Source organism: Mauremys reevesii, linkage group 6 (assembly GCF_016161935.1).
Source record: "Mauremys reevesii isolate NIE-2019 linkage group 6, ASM1616193v1, whole genome shotgun sequence".
Classification (NCBI taxonomy): domain Eukaryota; kingdom Metazoa; phylum Chordata; order Testudines; family Geoemydidae; genus Mauremys; species Mauremys reevesii.
Window position 1 is genome coordinate 88,532,075 of NC_052628.1, and position 18,187 is coordinate 88,550,261.

An 18,187-nucleotide genomic window follows, 5' to 3' on the forward strand; every position below is an offset into this window, starting at 1 on the left:
GGAGTTTTTCCATCCCTGGGAGTTTCTGGAACAGAAGTGTTCATATCCTAAGTTATCCTAAATCATGCAGTGGTCTTTCAGCATGGATGGGTGTCCAGCAGGGATTGATCACACAAGGTATCCAACAATTCCTGGAGTGTCTGAGCACTTTGCAGGACCAGGTGTTTAAGTGGAAAGATCAACATATTAACTTCATTTGAACCTTGAGCAAAAAGTTGAAACCCAAGACTCTAGAGGTGAAAGTGCAGTGTTTTTATCACTGCTTCACTTATCCCCTGTTGTCTTCTCTTTGTACTAAGATATACTGATATACCTAGCACAGTCCCTGGGCACAGGGTCCCCGGCAAATTTATGCTGTCTATCTGCTTTTTTTTAGTCATTTAAGTTGTGCCAGCTTGTGCTGTTTCGTGCTAGCCAGCACCTATATAAGCAGAAAATTCCATGCCTCAGAACTCCCTTTTCACTCAACTCCCTGGTTTGTTTTTCAGAAAATCTACTTGCTGTATGTTTAATAATCCTTCCTATATAGCTAATAGTGTCCGAAGGGAGTTTTGCTGCAGATCTTTCACATTTTTTGTCCCACTTGTTGTAAGCAACAAAAGAGTAAAATAAATGGCTGGAACTGCAGTTTGAGTTGGCTCTTGTGAAAACATCAGGTCTGTGAAATGGTCCAAAAAAACCTGATCACAGAATCCTGGTGCATGTCATATCACTAGTTACTAGGAGTATGCATAGTTTGTTTATTAATGGAGGGAAGGAAGGATGAAATAGTTAAAGCAAACACAGAATTATTACTATCCAAATCCAATAGTGGCCACGATCCAGCGAGGCACTGGCAGGATTTGTTATTTCACACTTCAAGGCTAGTTTACCCTGATGCTTGACAGATACAAATTAACTTGTGTCAAAGTCAAGGATGGCACATTGCTGGAAAGGGTGATTGCTTGCAACATATCTTACAAGAGGGGACCGCTCTTTCTGTTGTGAAAAGCCTTCTGAAGATCAGTACGAAGCATAAATATACACCAGGTGGTTAAAACAGTCTGTTCTTTGCCTTTGGCGTACTTTGTGACTGTCCCCAGCTTAAATGAGAGACAGACTTTCTTCTCTAGTATCTCCAGATAATTCATTTCATTGAATGGACAGTCCATTGACTAACACTGCACAGACTTAATTTTAAGGGAGAGTGGTCTAGTATTTAATACCAACCACTGAGATGCACAGAAATTCTTATGCTCCCTCCATATGAATGGGGGAGGTTTCAGTTGATTGATCTTTCTGCCACAGTAGATAAGAGGTTCTCTAGTTGTGCATCAGTAATCATGCTGAAAAGGGGTAGAAGATCTCCTGTGACTGGTGGTAGATGATCTCGTCTGCTAGGCTTACCATTAAGAAGAGAAGTACAGTACTCCCTTTAAGCATCTTTCACTTAGGACATAGTTCACACTGTAGCAGATTAAATAATTAAATTAATATTTTAAAGCAAAGTTAATACATCTGAAAGGGGCATTCTTAACCTGTTTTAAGCATAAAAATTGTGTTTTGTAACAAAAAATAATGCAGACAATATTTAAAATATTTGTATGATGTCTTTAAAATTAAAACAGGAATTTGAGGTTTTAAACATTCTCCTAAGGTGTTTTCAGAGACTGCAGTAGACTTGAGACCTTGATTTTGCATCTAGATCATGATTTCACTATTAGAAATTTGCCTCGGTTGCAGACATCTTTTTGTTTATATTGCTAGAGAATTGCTGAATCTTCCTGGGCTTTAATGAGTGTCTCTAGCCTTTTTCATCTCTCCATTGGAATGATAAGAGGGTCAAACCTCAGACTCTGGGTAGTTGTTGGCGGCAGGTATTTTTAATTTCAAAGGAGTTTTACAGGGGGGCTGGATTTGCTGTCAGTGAGGGCTTGGCACAGTTTGGTTAGCTGAGCATGTAACTTGTCTCTATTGTTTAAAAAAGGATCCTCTCACCCATTTCCCCTTTATGCCTGGTAAAAGGGCCAGAGCCATGTATAGGGGCCCTAATAGCCTTCGATCCAGCTAGGGTACAATTCCCCTCAGCACAGGCACTGTGGAGACAGCCGTAAGATATCTTCAGAGGATAGTTAAGACCAAAGCAGATTGTGAAGAACTTCAAAAAGATCTCACAAAACTAAGTGATTGGGCAACAAAATGGCAAATGAAATTTAATGTGGATAAATGTAAAGTAATGCACATTGGAAAAAATAACCCCAACTATACATACAACATGATGGGGGCTAATTTAGCTACAACAAGTCAGGAAAAAGATCTTGGAGTTATCGTGGATAGTTCTCTAAAGATGTCCACGCAGTATGCAGAGGCGGTCAAAAAAGCAAACAGGATGTTAGGAATCATTAAAAAGGGGATAGAGAATAAGACTGAGAATATATTATTGCCCTTATATAAATCCATGGTACGCCCACATCTCGAATACTGTGTACAGATGTGGTCTCCTCACCTCAAAAAAGATATTCTAGCACTAGAAAAGGTTCAGAAAAGAGCAACTAAAATGATTAGGGGTTTAGAGAGGGTCCCATATGAGGAAAGATGAAAGAGGCTAGGACTCTTCAGTTTGGAAAAGAGAAGACTAAGGGGGGACATGATAAAGGTATATAAAATCATGAGTGATGTTGAGAAAGTGGATAAGGAAAAGTTATTTACTTATTCCCATAATACAAGAACTAGGGGTCACCAAATGAAATTAATAGGCAGCAGGTTTAAAGCAAATAAAAGGAAGTTCTTCTTCACGCAGCGCACAGTCAACTTGTGGAACTCCTTACCTGAGGAGGTTGTGAAGGCTTGGACTATAACAATGTTTAAAAGGGGGCTGGATAAATTCATGGTGGCTAAGTCCATAAATGGCTATTAGCCAGGATGGGTAAGAATGGTGTCCCTAGCCTCTGTTCGTCAGAGGATGGAGATGGATGGCAGGAGAGAGATCACTTGATCATTGCCTGTTAGGTTCACTCCCTCAGGGGCACCTGGCATTGGCCACTGTCGGTAGACAGATACTGGGCTAGATGGACCTTTGGTCTGACCCGGTACGGCCTTTCTTATGTTCTTATGACACCCTTGAAAGCTTAGGGGGCACGGTGAGGGCTGCAGGGGTGTGTCAGGGTGGGGCTGCACCCTGCAGTGCTGTAGGGTTTTTGGGCAGCACTGCAGCCAACAAGGCAGCCTAGGGAGGCTGCCATATCTTAGAATAGGCCCTCAGGGCAGTTTTCAGTTGTTCCAGAAGCCTCTCCAGTTCCTAGAGCAGCCCAGGATTGGGAGGGCACAAAGGTAGCTTAAAGTCACCTTAGGTCCCCCTCCCCCGGTCTGTGGATTCTGTGCCATGCCAGTGAGAGGTGAAGTACAGGAGCTCTTTCCTGATGCAGAGAGGCCTCTCGCCAGTTCACCTGAGGGCATCAGATTCCTCAACCCAGAAGAATGCACAAGATAGTCTAACCAGCAGTCAATTTCACTGATGCCAGGAAATAACCCGGAATGTGCATATGTGGTGTGGGGGGGTGAAGAGTGAGGTAGGGACGGAGATGATTTGAGCTCTCCACAAATTCTAGGAAGGGGTTTAAGTGTTCAGCCACACATCACATTCAGTTTGGAGACATAATTGTGCATGGGTCCTCTGGGTGTGAGAGCCCCGAGAGACTTCTTCCACTAAATATTTTACTATACTTTACTGTCTCTAGGTATCAGCAGTGTTTTTATGGGGTCAATCTGTCCAGTCTCCGCAGTGCAGCGGTGGATGAGTACTTCCGACAACCTATCGTAGTAAGTATTTTCTCTCTCTCTTGCCTATCTCATCCCCTCCATGAAGTTTTGCAGTACCCTGTCTAGGAGAGCTCGAACCGTAGCTGTATAGCGTCATTTGGTTTGTGTACAGAACTTTGGCTTCCAGTGACCAGTTCTGTTAGAACCAGGAGCATCCCAGTCAGAGGTTAATTACTGTATGTACTATACCTGGCTTCCTCTTTTGTCATGAATAACAGAAGTGCAGAGTTGTATGCCCCTGTGGAAGCTACTTCATATATAGTATGCCAAACTGTCATGATTGATCCTCATGGCATCCCGTCTCCTCCTTGCCTATCTACATTTACTGGTGTGAAAGCCAACAGAGAGATTGCTCAGAGGAGATGTGTTACATGCTACCCTCTTGGAGGGAAACCTCTGGAACAGAAAGTGCAATGAGTTTATACTTAAAGTTTTTCCTCAAGGGGAAAGGGGGCAATGCAGCTTGCAGATTGTCTAGTTTCTAGGCCATCCCCCAGAAAAGCCCAGCTATCTTTGTGGCTTACCTGCCCCTATTCTCCCCATACCCCTACGTCCTTGGAAGCACGGCTCCCTTATAAGTATTTCTGTCCCCTTCACCTGCACCCTAATAGTAAATGAGGTTCTGGCATTTGCTTAGCCAGAAGAGATGTTAGCATACAGATGAAACAGAGTTATTGTTATGTTGGGTGAGCTCCTAAGAAGACAACTTTTCAAAGCAAAGTTGCAATCCAAAGAACTCCAGGTGACTCTGCAAAATTTCAGGCAGGTCATAGTGCTGAATTCACTTGGGTTTGGCTTTGAAAATTAATACTTTTGAGCTCTCTTTAACTTAAACTGCCACTCTGTTTCCTCAGGGGTTACCACTTATGCCTATGTCAGTCTGTTATGTGATCAGGACTCTGTACCCAGTTTGGGATACTATGTTTGAAAACCGTAACATGAAGATCAGTACAATAAATTCAAGTGACCTAGTCTAGAGACCCAGAGTTTCCTCAGCTGCAGGCATAAGCTCAACATTAGCTGTTTGCCCCTTGTGTACCCTACTTAAAGAGGAAACCTAGCTTGTCCCTCTATTTTTCAGTTTGATTGCTCTCAAACCATCACCACCACTGCCCTACATTTACAAGCTGCTGATGATTTTTGAAACAAACCTGTGTGGGTTTTGTTACAGAATTAAAAGAAAACTAGATTCCCAAAGCTCTTTAGTTTTTACAACTTTCTAGTCATTGGTTTCTTGGCTGCTTATCATTAAACCACTCATGTCTTGCCATTTCTAGTTTGTTTTCCTGGGTTTTAGGGATATTGGTGCCTTTCCAAAAGCATTAAACCTGTAAATTCCACGGTTTCACAGTTCTGAACAGTCCCTTCCTTGTCCACTGCATGTAAAGGTCTCTCTCTCTCCACCCAACCCTGGCAGGGTCAGAATCCTTAAAAGAGGCATTGCAGCTTTCAGATGGAGTTTGCATTATACTTTTGTTTCTCCCTTCCCTCCTCTACCACACAAATTAAAACAAAATAAATAAATCAAGCTGGTAGCCAGCTTTCTATAGAAAGACAACCATGATTTTTTTTGCATATGTTCCTATTTACTGGCTGCCTCAGAATGAGCCTCTTCAATTCTGTTCTCTCTCTTTGGCGTCAGGCCTGGCTCCATTTGATTGAAAAATGGCAAAAAGTAACAAAATTCGTTTTCCATTTAAATTTTGAGCTTTTCAAAACTTTGCCACCAGCCCTGGCTCAGGCCCTTTGTGAGGTCTCTGCAGCTATTCAACCTAGCACTCCAACATGCATGCATACTGTGTTGGTTATATCACGCTTTATGGCAGTCCACTAGAGAATGAAGCTAATCTGTAGAGGTAAAGCATGTCCTATATAAGATGTATATGTAAAGATGTGTGCTTGGTTTATAAGCCTTTGTTTTCTTAATTTATGCCCTTCCATTAAGATCAATAATAAAGTATATTATTAAAAACCACACACAATTGTTAAAAATAAAAAAAAACTATCCTGGGATGTGCCTTTTCCCCATACATATACTTCACTCCCCATTGGGACTCAGTTTTTAAATTCAGTGTATATCACAAGCAGAGTTTGTGCTAAGATTTTAGCATCAACTGGGAGTTTGTGGTCCATGGAGGGTCTGGATTAGTGGATGTGCAAAAAGAGGTGGGAAAAATATGTTTTCAATTATGGGTGTACTGACTGCTCCTAGCCTGGTTACTATTCTGCATAATTAAGTTTGATTCGATGTAGTTAACTCTTCATCATAGCTCCAGATTTCTCTAATTGGTCAAACATTGTACATGTGGTGGAGGAGTCCACATGAATTATTTGTGTGTTTGTTGATGAAAACAAAACGAAAAGTATTTTTGTATGATTTAGCAGGGCCTTTAAAAAAGTTTTGTAACATAAGCGAGCTATCAAATGCATTAATTGCAGATAATAGTAATGTAAACCCTAGTCGAGTGTTTTTTAGAGACACATATTAAAGAGAATGTGTCATTAAAATAAAGATATCTTCTTTTTTATCAGGTACCTAGTTTAGAAGGTGACAAGACAAAATGATAACATTTGTGACTTTTTTCCTCAGGACACTTTCGACATCAGAATTTTGATGGCTCGGACAGTGAAGTACACTGTTAACTTTACAGAAGCTGAAGAGGAAGATTTGCATAGGTTAGTATAGATCAGTGTCATATTCTTACTCAGTTGTGTTTTTAGAAGAAGCTCTTGGCTCTGGCTGGAGCTGTGGTCCATGGAACATTACTTGCGTGGCTCTAGCAATGTACCAGAATTGTCACCTGCAGTGCCCTCTTACCCCCTACAACAGTGGCACATATGCAACATCAGGGATAGTAAATTCGTTCAGTAACTGGTATTGAGGCAGCAGGATTTTCATTAAAGGTAGTTTATTGGGAACAAACCTAAGAAAAGAAAAATCCATCTAAAGAGGAGGGAAAATAATAGCTTGTGTGTTTATTTTCTTCAAGAAGAGTGACCATTTTGCAGGGTTGAGGGTGACATTTACTGATATTTAGGAACATTCATGCCAAGATTCAGGCCATTGGGGAGATTATTATTCATGACACACATCCCTATTAGATAGGGCTTCTCATCTTCAGAGTTCTCTACAGACATTCATTAATCCTTACAACCTGCCAGAGAGGGAGGTGAAAAGAAGGCTTCGAAAGGTTTCCTTGGGCATCAGGAGAACTTTGAAGCTAACACCGAATCTGAATGGGAAAATGTGTGGTACACAGGTTGCCACCACTTGTGCTGAATTATGTGGCGATTTTGTTTATACAGACAGTCGCTGTGATATGCAGCCTGCTTGAGATTTGTATTAAAAATATGTATGGTTAAGAGATTCCGTTTGAGTTCTCCTATTCCTGATGTTCTTTTAGTTTTTGTTTTTAATATTCAGTGGAAATTATGAGACTGAATGTGTTGCCAGCTCATTCAGCATCTTAACAATGCAGAGCCTTTTGTTTGACAAGCGTTAGAAAATCACTGCAGTTTTGTACTAGTTTTTATGATTATCCTGATTCAAGAATGTATTTTCTCTCTCTTTCAATAAGGTCTGTGAAAAATAGCTTTTGTACAGCAATGTTTAAGTTACTAAAGCTTGATGGTGTAGAAACAACATTCATAACAGCTCCTTGATTTTGTGCAGTACCTCCAGCACCAAGAAGAATCATGTCACTTGGATAAAATGCTGCGTGAATGAGGGGTCAGGGAAGGTAGTTTCTGTTTGGCTTTAGATTAATTAATTGTAAAAGGCATTGGTGGAGTAGCCTTTGTATATGTTTTCGTTCCTGTAAAGAGAGAGAGAGATTGGGTCAAGCAAGTTCACTATAGAAAGACATTATCTGTATACCAGGGAGCAGTGGTTTCTCTGTAGCACTATTTGCAGGGGCCCATTTCATCCTGGTGACAGACCAAGCCCCACTGTGCAGTCTACATACTGTGAAAGATTCCAATCCCCATTTGACGTGGTAACATCGCCACAAAACCCCTGTCCTACATGTCCCTCTCCTTTCTTGGAGTAACACTCTTCTTTAAATTATTCAGCCTAAAAAGGCTTAGCTGCACCTTATTAGCTTCCTAATGGTGCTTCTTTGGCTGCCACCTGCTTCTAAACTTTTTGTTGAGGATTCCTCCCCCAAACTTTAGGTCATTGTGCAGCTTGACAGTCCCTAGGTACACGACTGGAATGAGGTGTACCCTACCGGAATGGGAGAACTTTCAGGTCTCTTCCAGGGAACGCCACAGGAACTACAGACAGACACAGATTCCTATACACATCTGCCAGGCTCTTTTAGATGAAATTCAGACCTCCCATAGTTCCAGTCTGAATTGCAGTCAATTGTATTTTATGGCACAATAGCATGGTCTAGTGAGAGAGAATTGCTTCCCAGTTTTACCTGGTTAGTATGCTGGCTTGCTTCAGTAAGTCTCACAAGAAATATTTAAGTATGCTACCCATACCTTCCTCTAAACTGGTGAACATCACTATTCTGATTATTACCATTCCCTCCAAGTGTTAGTTTTATGGTTCATATTCCCAGGAATGGCAGAGATTTGAGTGTAGCTACTTAGCCAGTGATATGTCATTCCCAGAAGTACTGCCTTACTTAGCGGTAATCCTGGAGGTGAAGTGAAGTAATATTTTACTGCCTGTTGGCTTAATTAGCAGCATGCTTGCCTCTGGCTCAGGAGTAAAGCTTGCAGGAAATATGACCCTAATCTAAATAGAAGTTTTTCTGCAAGAAAAGAGAGATTTTTAGTGGAGTTTTCTCTTAGTAAAATTTAAACGTTATGTTTCAGGTCAACATTAATCTCTGCATCTGCCTGCACTACTGAGGGCCCCTTGGCACTTGTAGTTCCAGGTCTCTCATGGCCCCATTCTTTTCTATGGGACCTGCTCTCCAGCCAGACTATACGTCCCATAAGTCACTACAGTCTGTCTGTCTGTGCACTGAGTTGCATCCTGGGAGTCCCATGGTTCAGGCAGATGCAGAGGTTAATATTGACTCAACTCAAAATGTAACATTTCATTGGGGGAGTGATGAAATTTTTAGTTTTAATTGAAAAGCTTAAATTAAGCCTTTCAACATTTTTTAAAAAAAAATTCTAGAACATTTTACAATATTTTTTCAGAACGAGTTACGATATTTTGACTTTTTGTTCTGATTTGAGATGGGAAAAAGATGTTGAAATATCAGAATTTTCTGCAGGATGGAAATTCTGTTTTTTGATCAGCTTTATTTAGAAGGCTGAGTTCAAATTCTTTACCAAAAAGTGGGCTTCTGGTCAGTGCTGACTCTGCTGTAAGAGATTTTAGAAGGGATGAGAATGCATGTCTCCTCTGTTCCACTTTCAGTGGCTGTTTTGATGGCATTTTAAAGATCCCCAGGGAATCCACTTGTATGCCTAAACTCAAGCACATGCTTAAATCTTTTTAAGATTGTTGCCTTTAATAGTAGATAAAAGCCTTTCATCATACAGATTTTTAATGAAAGTTTTGAGAAGTATGGCAGTGGTTGAATCTGAAACATTATTGAAAACTACTGTACAACCGTGTTAATCAAGGGGAAAAAGAAAGCAGGTTCAGACAATCTCTCTCATGTGTGCGAGCGTGCACACACACATCACTTGTTTTTATTTTAAAAGTACCATGGACCATTGTAGGTGTTATATAATCCTACAAATAGCTTGCTGTCATTATTCTGAATGTATTGCTTCTATGAAGTGAATTTCTGCAGCTTCTGTTAAAAATTTAAGACTTGTGTTTGAAAAACCATGTTTGAGCATCCCTTATATTAAAAAACAAACAACTCCCTCCCCACCCAGAAGTCTAGATTATTGTCTCAAAAATGCAGTAGCACTGGGTTAAGCTACAGAGTGCATACAGAACAGCTAATGGCCTAACGTTAGAGGTGCTGAGCACTTGGATTTTTCATTTGGATTTGCAATTGTTCAGCGTTTCTGAAAATCAAGCTATAGGTTTCTAAATGATGTAAAAGAATTATCCAGTGTAATTTTTTTAACTAATTTTATCTGGAATGTGACAATTCAAGCACAAATTGTTGTGGTAAAGATAGAAGTGTGGAAAACACCACCAGACAGGTTTCAGTAGAATGTTTCTGTTGGAATTTTTTCTGCGCTACGTTTGTATGTTAACCTGGCAACATTCTAGTTTTCCTCCTGCAGAGTGGAAATCCCCTTCGTTTTCCAGATGATGCAGTCCGGACTAATCCATGGCCTGGCTTTTTGGTTTGACGTGGCATTTGTGGGATCACTGTATGTATTTTTTTAATCATTCCCATGAAACATTAAATGCAGAAAAAATTGCCTCCTTATTCATGCAGGAAGGTGTGATCTTACTTTAATGTTGAACTTGTCATGTTATTCCCAGTAGGTAATGCCTTCCTGAGGTAGCAACCATGGGAATGACAACATAGCAGTGACAGTCTTGCCTCCAGCAGTTTGTGGGTTGGGGTTGTTCCCTGTTACCTTATGTGTGGTATGTTCAGGAATTGTGATAGTTTGGGATTTTTAAGTATTTTTCTCTTAGGTGCCATCCCTGTATCTTTCTGCACAAAACCAACTCCTTAATTACTGTCTTATTTGAGTGTAACTGTTCAGTGTTATGAGGAAGAACAGGAACATTGCTGTAACTGTTCACTTTGGGCTTGGTCTTCTTTGCGGGGGCCAGAGGCATCTCAAGAGAGCAGCTGGGACCTGCTTTGCTCGGTGCTGCAATTAGTATTCTGGAAAATAAGTGGTGAAGCTACACAGGGGAAAAGAAGAGTAAACTTCTCCACATCAGAGAGAATGTCATCCTAAGTCTAATAAAAAAAGCATATCCTATGGGGGGTGGGATTTTTCTTTCATAGTAAATAACTTGATAAGAGAATTGGACACATCTTCAGGAAACAAACAATTATTACCAGACCTCGAGAAGCTAAGTCTTTAATTATTTGATTTTCTTTTTGTTTTTATTGATAAATACCCTTCATCAGCCTCACCGAGAGCCTTCATCAGCCTCATCAAGGCTCACCGAGAAAAGATTTTTCTAATAACATTACATTCCCTTTTTTCTTTTTCCCTTTTTTTTAAAGTAGTAGTTTACTGTAGAACTCAAATTTTACTGGCAAGCGGATTTGAATAGAGCCTATCTTTAGCCCCACGTGGCACAAAGCAGCAGAGAAAGTTTCCAGTTATGTGGGAGTTGATTGAAGCATATCAACCAAAGAAGCCTCCATTTTAGTGTAGAATGCAGCACCCTGTCTGCTGACCAACATAGGCTGACAGGAGTGGGACTTTGATCACTGCATCAGATAACCATTTAAATATCAAGTCATGTTTAAATTCCTGTTCTTAGTATTCAGAGCTCTCAATGGGCTGGATGGAGGATATCTCACAGGTTGCCCTATCTTCACAACCACAGTCTCCTTAGAGATTTATGGAAATCTCATTGGCCAGGGGCATGAAAGCTGGAAACAGGACATTCTCAATGGGTGGTCCTCTGCAGGGAGACTCCTTGCCACAGGATAAAGGAAAGACCACAAACTTTACTACTTTCAGGACAATCTCATCTCTTTGCCATCATTTCCCTTAATTAGATCAAAAAAAAAAAGGCGAGAAAAAAACAGTGGGAAGATGGGGGAGAAATGAACATCCTACTTCCTGGAAATAGAGAGAATAGAGAATACAGGTCCTGTAGGGAGCATCTGTTTTGAATCGACATTGGCTAGGTGCACAGATACCAGAGTTACAAACACAGTATAAATTAGAATAGACACATAAGTTGTTACATTTGAAGCCTCGCCTTCATCATGGACCAAATCCACGGATGTTTGATTGTTCTTTGAAGGCAGATGGATATTTTAAAGTTTTAAAAACAGCAACAAAAATCAAATAGGATCCCCTTCAGGATCAGTCACTGTGCAAGTTTAACACACATTTCCTCTGGCTTTTTAACACAAGGAATAGTGACCACTAACTAATAACAGTTTCTGATTGAAGGAAAGAGGACTGGAGGAATAACTGAATTCCTTTTTCATTCTATCTTTCCTACCTTTCCTGCTGTTCCCACTGAGACAAACTATATCAATAATAATCTTTCCAATTTTCCCTTATGGAACAAATAAAAGGCCCTCTCCCTCTTTTTCTTTCAATATCCATTGCATGGGTTTCCAGGGAGCTGTTTTACAAAATGCTGTTTCAGTAAGAAGAAGGGGAATGGGAAGAAAGTCCCTCAAATTAGAAAAATAGCACTTATCTGACATTAGAAAGCAATAACCTCCTTCCCAGCAGGACTACATGAAGCCCAGCTGTGATGTTACTTCTGGAGGAGAAGTTGAAGGCCTCAGGGCAGCTATTGAGTGCTTTTTAATTCAGTTGCTGCCTACAAACCTGCTGAGCATGTATGCCCTGATGCATGTCTGCCCATTTCCCATCCTTCAGATGCAGGATTGAACCTTAATTGTGTGGGTCTGTCATACTAGATGTGAGGAGGGAAGAGGTATGGAGGTAAATCAGTGACACTTATAAATCAAGAATTTAGCACTTTGCACAACTGATTTGTAAGTAGTTTAAAGTATATAAATTGTGTTGCTTTCTAATACAACAAATGAGAAGGAGCCTATGTATTGTTTTTTGTTTTTGCTTTTTTTTTAGGGTAACTGTTTGGTTGTCAACTGCTCCAACGGAACCTTTAACTCACTGGTATCAAGTACGCTGCCTCCTTCAGACTCCCCTCTTTGCCAAAGAAGGGGAAACTCTCTCAGGGAAAGTCCTGTTTGTAGCGAATAAACGGTAAGTGGCAAAGCAACTCCAGGAGATGTCTCGTTGTGGTGTGTCTCTGTTGCTGAGGTTCTCCAAAATGCTGCACCCATTAGGGTAGTTAGTAGTATAGAGAGGGTAGAATCAGGGATACAAATACACAGTCTAGAAAGCTGGGGAAATGGAAAAATCAAGCTGCACAGGGTCTGTTTTAGTGCTTCACATCTTTACATCCAAGTCTGCAGGGTATAAATTCACCCTTCATTGTGGTGCCCAAAGGAAACACGTCTTGCCAAAATATGGAAGGCGTATTTCAGTGTATCATGAGGAGGTTGGAAAAACTACTAACTCAATGTACATCTGCCAAATGACTTGATTTATCAACCAATTTAAAGATCAGATCAGCTTTCAGTGCCTATAAGCATCTGTCTATCCACACAATCCCAAATTTAGAACAGCAAAATTGATTTTCACGGAAGGAAAAACATTCTCAGACACAGCATGTTCTTTGGTTTGAAGTGCACACCTGTCCCAGTTTGTCACTGGTTTTTGAGATATCTCATTGTGTGTTCATCACCCTCATTTTTTCAATGCAATATTTTTCCTCTGCAGATTTTGAATATTTGAAATTTTCCCCTTAGTGAATCTTCTGTTATGGATAAGTAAAGTGGAGGTGGTGCTATATCCTTGCTAATTTTCACTTCTGAAAAGGATTTCCTATGGATGCACTTTTCCCTGTTTACGACACTACTCATATATCACTGAGACACAACCTTCCCTTTTTAGTGTGGCTAGTGAAGAGGATGATTCTCTAAGGAGTACATTTTTGTCAGAACAGATTTAGTTAGCTGCATTCCTACTCTTTTGCTATCAATGGGAGTTGAGAACCATCACTCCTGTGCTCTGCTATGAAAACATTCCCTGAAGAGACTGGTTTGCACAGCTGGTTCATTTCAATCTAGCACACCTGCGTATATGTGTGCTTGTAACTGAAAGCAAATGTAGAAATGTGAATCATTTTGTTGTTGTTGTTTAGCTCTGCATATATGCCTTATGAGTCCAGAGTGTTCCCATAAGATCAAAAATGGTAGAAGCAGTTTCAAAGCACTTCATTCACACCTGCAATAAATGCCCAATGTGGGAATTTTTCCAGTTTCCAAGCTTTTGGGTTAGGAGCTCTTCTTAAGGGCGATAAATAACACAAGTCACAATACATCCCTTTCAAAAGTAAAAAGTATCAGTTACTAAATGTGTAAAGAGAGAACCAGTGTGCTGCACTAAGTGACCATACAGCTGCTCCTGTAATTACATAGTAGTATAGTCTTCCTTGCAATTCTGCCTTGGCAAATGAACTATAGTAAGCTTTCTGGAAGTTCCAGTGTATCTTGGCTTTCTTTGATGGATTTTTGGCCCAGCGTCTTTAGTAGTTTTGCTGGATTAAGGATTTAAGGACAGGGTTTTATATTTATGGCAAAGATTAGATGAAAGTATAGGTAGAAGCAAACTTGACACTTAATGAATCCTTAAAATTGATTCTTATTATCTATTTAGTTTTTTATACAGACCTGTCACTATGGTGTCTTAATGCCTGTCCACATCCACTCTGTTTATGCATGTGCGTGTGATTGGCCATTTAGTGTGTGTGTGTGGCATATGTTCCGCAAATCAGGGTGGATAAAAATCAGTGATTAAAAAAAAAAATCACATGCTTTTATTTACATTAAACACATATTTCTTTTTGAAAATAAACCTGTTTTAAATTGACCTCTTATGTTAAGTCCAAAATTTACTATAATTTATTAAAGTCATTTAAATAATTTTTAAAAGTCTGCTGCATCAATGAGCTTCCCTCGAAATGTAATGGGTTAAAGGGTGCTTCTTTTTCAATTATATATAGAATCAGGGAGAAAACATCTTAAATTTAGAGGTCCACTCAAACTTTATATATGTCACAGTATCATATACTGTACTGCATTAAGTTTCTGTATTGTTTCAGTCTTTACAATAGAGCAAATGATGGTATTTTACATTTTTCCACATTTAAGTACTTCCAATTTCTGTTACTCAAAAGAGTTTTTGCCTTAGTTACTTTTGGTTTCATGGTAGCTTGAAGGTGCAGTGAGAATATCTTTTTCTTCATTTAGACTAGTTTGTTCAAAGTTGAGAAACTGACTGGGAGCTGAAAAGGCAGGAAAGCTTATTTTCTTCTTCCAGTCTGTGAATAAAAGCCTGATGGGAGAAGATGAGATCTATTAATTCTAAAAACTTGAAGGCCATGAAACTAGATTTTCGAAGATATTTACGTGCCTAAAGATGCAGATAAATGTCTAGTTGAATTTTCAAAAGCATGTAAGCAGGTTAGGCACTTATGAAAATACTACTAGCACCTATTTAACATATGTAGGTGCCTAAATGCCTTTGTAAATATGGCATATGGTGACCAGAAACAGTCTGTCAACTCACTAACTACAGTTAATTCTTCCTTTGTTTAATAAATCAGTTTGAAATGCAAATAATTTTGATAAACTTAGTTTTGTTTTTATGTATCCAGCACATTTAAGGCTGTTTTATTTAATTACTGAAAAATAATTTTAAAATGCTGGTTTTGTACATTTTTAATAGGATTTAATAGATGCATTTGGATGGAAAGTGGAATTTAGTACAAAAATCATCTAGTAAATAAGAAATGTCTCATTCACTGTTTTCTAACACAATAAAAACTGTAAAAATTAATAATGTGAACATACGTATGTTTAATTATACAAGTGCTTAAATAAATGTGTGTAGATACACTATATCTTCCTGGTTAGCAAAAAGAAGTACCAAACTTAGTTTAAAGGCTAAATTTGGTTGCAAATCAACATGCAAATCAACAGTGAGAATGAACCTTTCTTTAGTAAAATCACTAAAAAGTATAAATGCAAACCAAGATTAAAATCAGTGATTTAAATCAAGGTTTCCTGCTTGCTGATTTAAATCAATCCATCCTGCAGAAAATAAATATAAAATCATATGCGTATACCAACTGAACCATTATCAACTGACAATAATAAAGATCTCCCCAACTCCATAGAAATTTAGATCACTCCTCTCAGGAAGAGCATGAGTAAATTGATAATGAAGGTCTTCAACGGGCCCTAGAGTCAATAAACTGTCCCTACTAGACTAATGAGGGTGCCCTTTCTACAGCACCAATACATACAAAAATAGAGGCTGGTTGCTAAAGGGTACTGATTTCAGCTGCACAGAGAGGTGGTCTTGAAGATTTACATGACCCAAATGATACAGGACTTTATATGTTAAAAGCAACATAATGAATTGCATCAGGTAATGAAGTGGAAGCCCGTGCAGTCCATGGAGCATCAATGTAATCTGTTCCATGTGGGGGAGAGCAAGCAACTGCATTCTGCACTAGACAGAGTTTCAAAATGCTCTTGAAAGATACTGTCCTGTACAATGCATTGTAATTATCCATTGTGGATGTTACCAAAGCATACATAATTGGAAGGTTTTCATGCAAAAGGAAAGGTCAAACCTTCTTGCCAACCAAAAATGTATTAAGGCACCCATGGCCACCTCTGCTCTCTGGGCAGCCAGAAGCAATCAAGGACTGCATAGAGTTCATAGATTCATAGAGTCCAAGGTTAGAAGGGACCATTGTGACCATCTAGTCTGACCTCCTGTATAACACAGGTCATAGAACTCCCCTAAAATAATTCCTAAAGCAAATATTTTAGAAAAACCTCCAACCTTGGTTTAAAAATTGTCATGATGGACAATCCACCACAACCCTGGGTAAATTGTTCCAATGGTGAATAGCTTTCACCGTTAAAAACATATGCCTTTGTGACCGTGGTCGCTGGAGGGGCTATACTGAGAATGCTCAATCAGGACCAATTCCAAAGAATAAGGAAGATGATCCCCAAAACTGGTGGTTTATTCTTATAATTAGATTCACCAAGCCAATAACAAAACAGTTTCAGTGATACCTTACTGGTCACCATAAGCTAAAATACAGTTCCCTTTAAGCAATCCAGCCTTTGGCTCCCACCCAGACAGCCCAGTCTATATATTGAGGTTTATTTAAAACCTTATTCACCATATATAAAGTTCCACCAACCCCAAGAGATCGGACACATTACCTACCAGGTCAATGAATATTTCAGATCTTACCCAAATACACGTTTACAGCCAATTCTTATTAGCTAAATCTACGATATATTAAAAAAGAAAAGAGAGTTACTGTGGTTGAAAGGTCATTATATATGTATAGATATAAATATGAATAAAGTTCTTAGGCCTATTTCGTACAGACATGGTGAACCTGCTAATTTGTAAAAGTCCTTCCAGAATCAGTTCAATGGGTTATAGTCCAATAGGCAGTCTATGTGCAGAGTTTGTTCAAATTCTTCCATGAGAAATTGCAGGGCTAATCTAGAGTAGACGTGGAGACCTCAGTCTTACAGCTTGAACTTCCCCGGACAAAGTTTAAGCAGATCTGAGATAAAACAGGTTTAAGCCCTAAGCTTCCTTTATAGTTCTCTAGCAGGCTGATAGCCTCTTGACAGCAGACATCACAGCAAGGGCCTTCCCAGATGAAGAAGAGGGAGTGTATGTTGTTGCTTTAAAGCTAAACTTCTATTTCCTATGTATACCCAGGAACATTAGTAGTATTAATTAACATAAGGCAATTAGCCATTCAAACTATCAAGGCATTCCATTATGGCATAGACAATTTAAGCTGAAGACAATGTAAGTAATATTATTTCCTTCAATATCTTACATCTTTGATCTTAAAGTTAACTGCATGCATAATATAGTGTAATTAAGACATGAAAGGGAATTCGCATCCACAAGCTAATCTGGTTACACTGTTAACTTCTAACAAGATATAGGTAAACGCAGACAAATACAATTAGTATCTATTCTTAATCCTCTAACAATACAGGCCTATATGTTAACTTGTAGTCTACTTAACATGGTTTTGATAACTATCTACAAGGGATGGCCTTGTTTACGATTTCAATACTTTTCTCATATGTCATTAAAAGGTTGCTTTTAGATCACCCATCTGCTAGGTGCTTAATCCTCGCTGGTTCAGTGTCCCAGCCTTATTTCCAATCTGATTTAAAAAATTTCTCCTGATTTTCAGTCTGGAAACCCACTCAGTCATGGTGTAGATACCCCCCTGCCATCATTGCCACCATTTTATATCTGGTCTATCACTGCACACAGTTGGTCTGGACTATTCACATGGCAGCATTTCTCTCCAGTCTTTCTGTTCAGCTGGGCAACATTCTGAGGGCTCAATTTACCCTAATTCTACAAATTTCACTCCCCATATCAGCAAGAGGAAGAAACTTGCCCCTGAAGGAAGACAGTGTTTGTACTGCTGCCTTCCCTTGGCGGATCTACCAGGGGAGAGTTGCTTTAAAGCAAAGTCATAGTCCCATAAAAGCACAGGTGATAGCGGATATGCTAATTTATCTCTTGCCTCTATCTGCCCTGATCATACTCCCCTCTTGTCTGGTTTCACTCACTTATGGGGCTGCACTAGTTGGCAGTTTGCCCACTAGCAAAGATGGGGTTGTGGACAATT

At 39.4% G+C, this 18,187-nt stretch overlaps 1 protein-coding gene across 9 annotated transcripts in view; it reads left to right on the forward strand.

Moving 5' to 3' along the window:
• LOC120408121 (histone-arginine methyltransferase CARM1-like) overlaps positions 1–18,187 on the forward strand; it is a 131,655-nt gene that overhangs the window by 105,996 nt on the left and 7,472 nt on the right. For all 9 annotated transcript variants that reach the window (XM_039544719.1, XM_039544721.1, XM_039544718.1 and 6 more), the window contains 4 exons: positions 3,717–3,798; positions 6,389–6,474; positions 10,012–10,101; positions 12,484–12,621. In XM_039544719.1, coding sequence (XP_039400653.1) covers positions 3,717–3,798; positions 6,389–6,474; positions 10,012–10,101; positions 12,484–12,621 — 396 coding nt within the window. The remainder of the gene's footprint in view (positions 1–3,716; positions 3,799–6,388; positions 6,475–10,011; positions 10,102–12,483; positions 12,622–18,187) is intronic.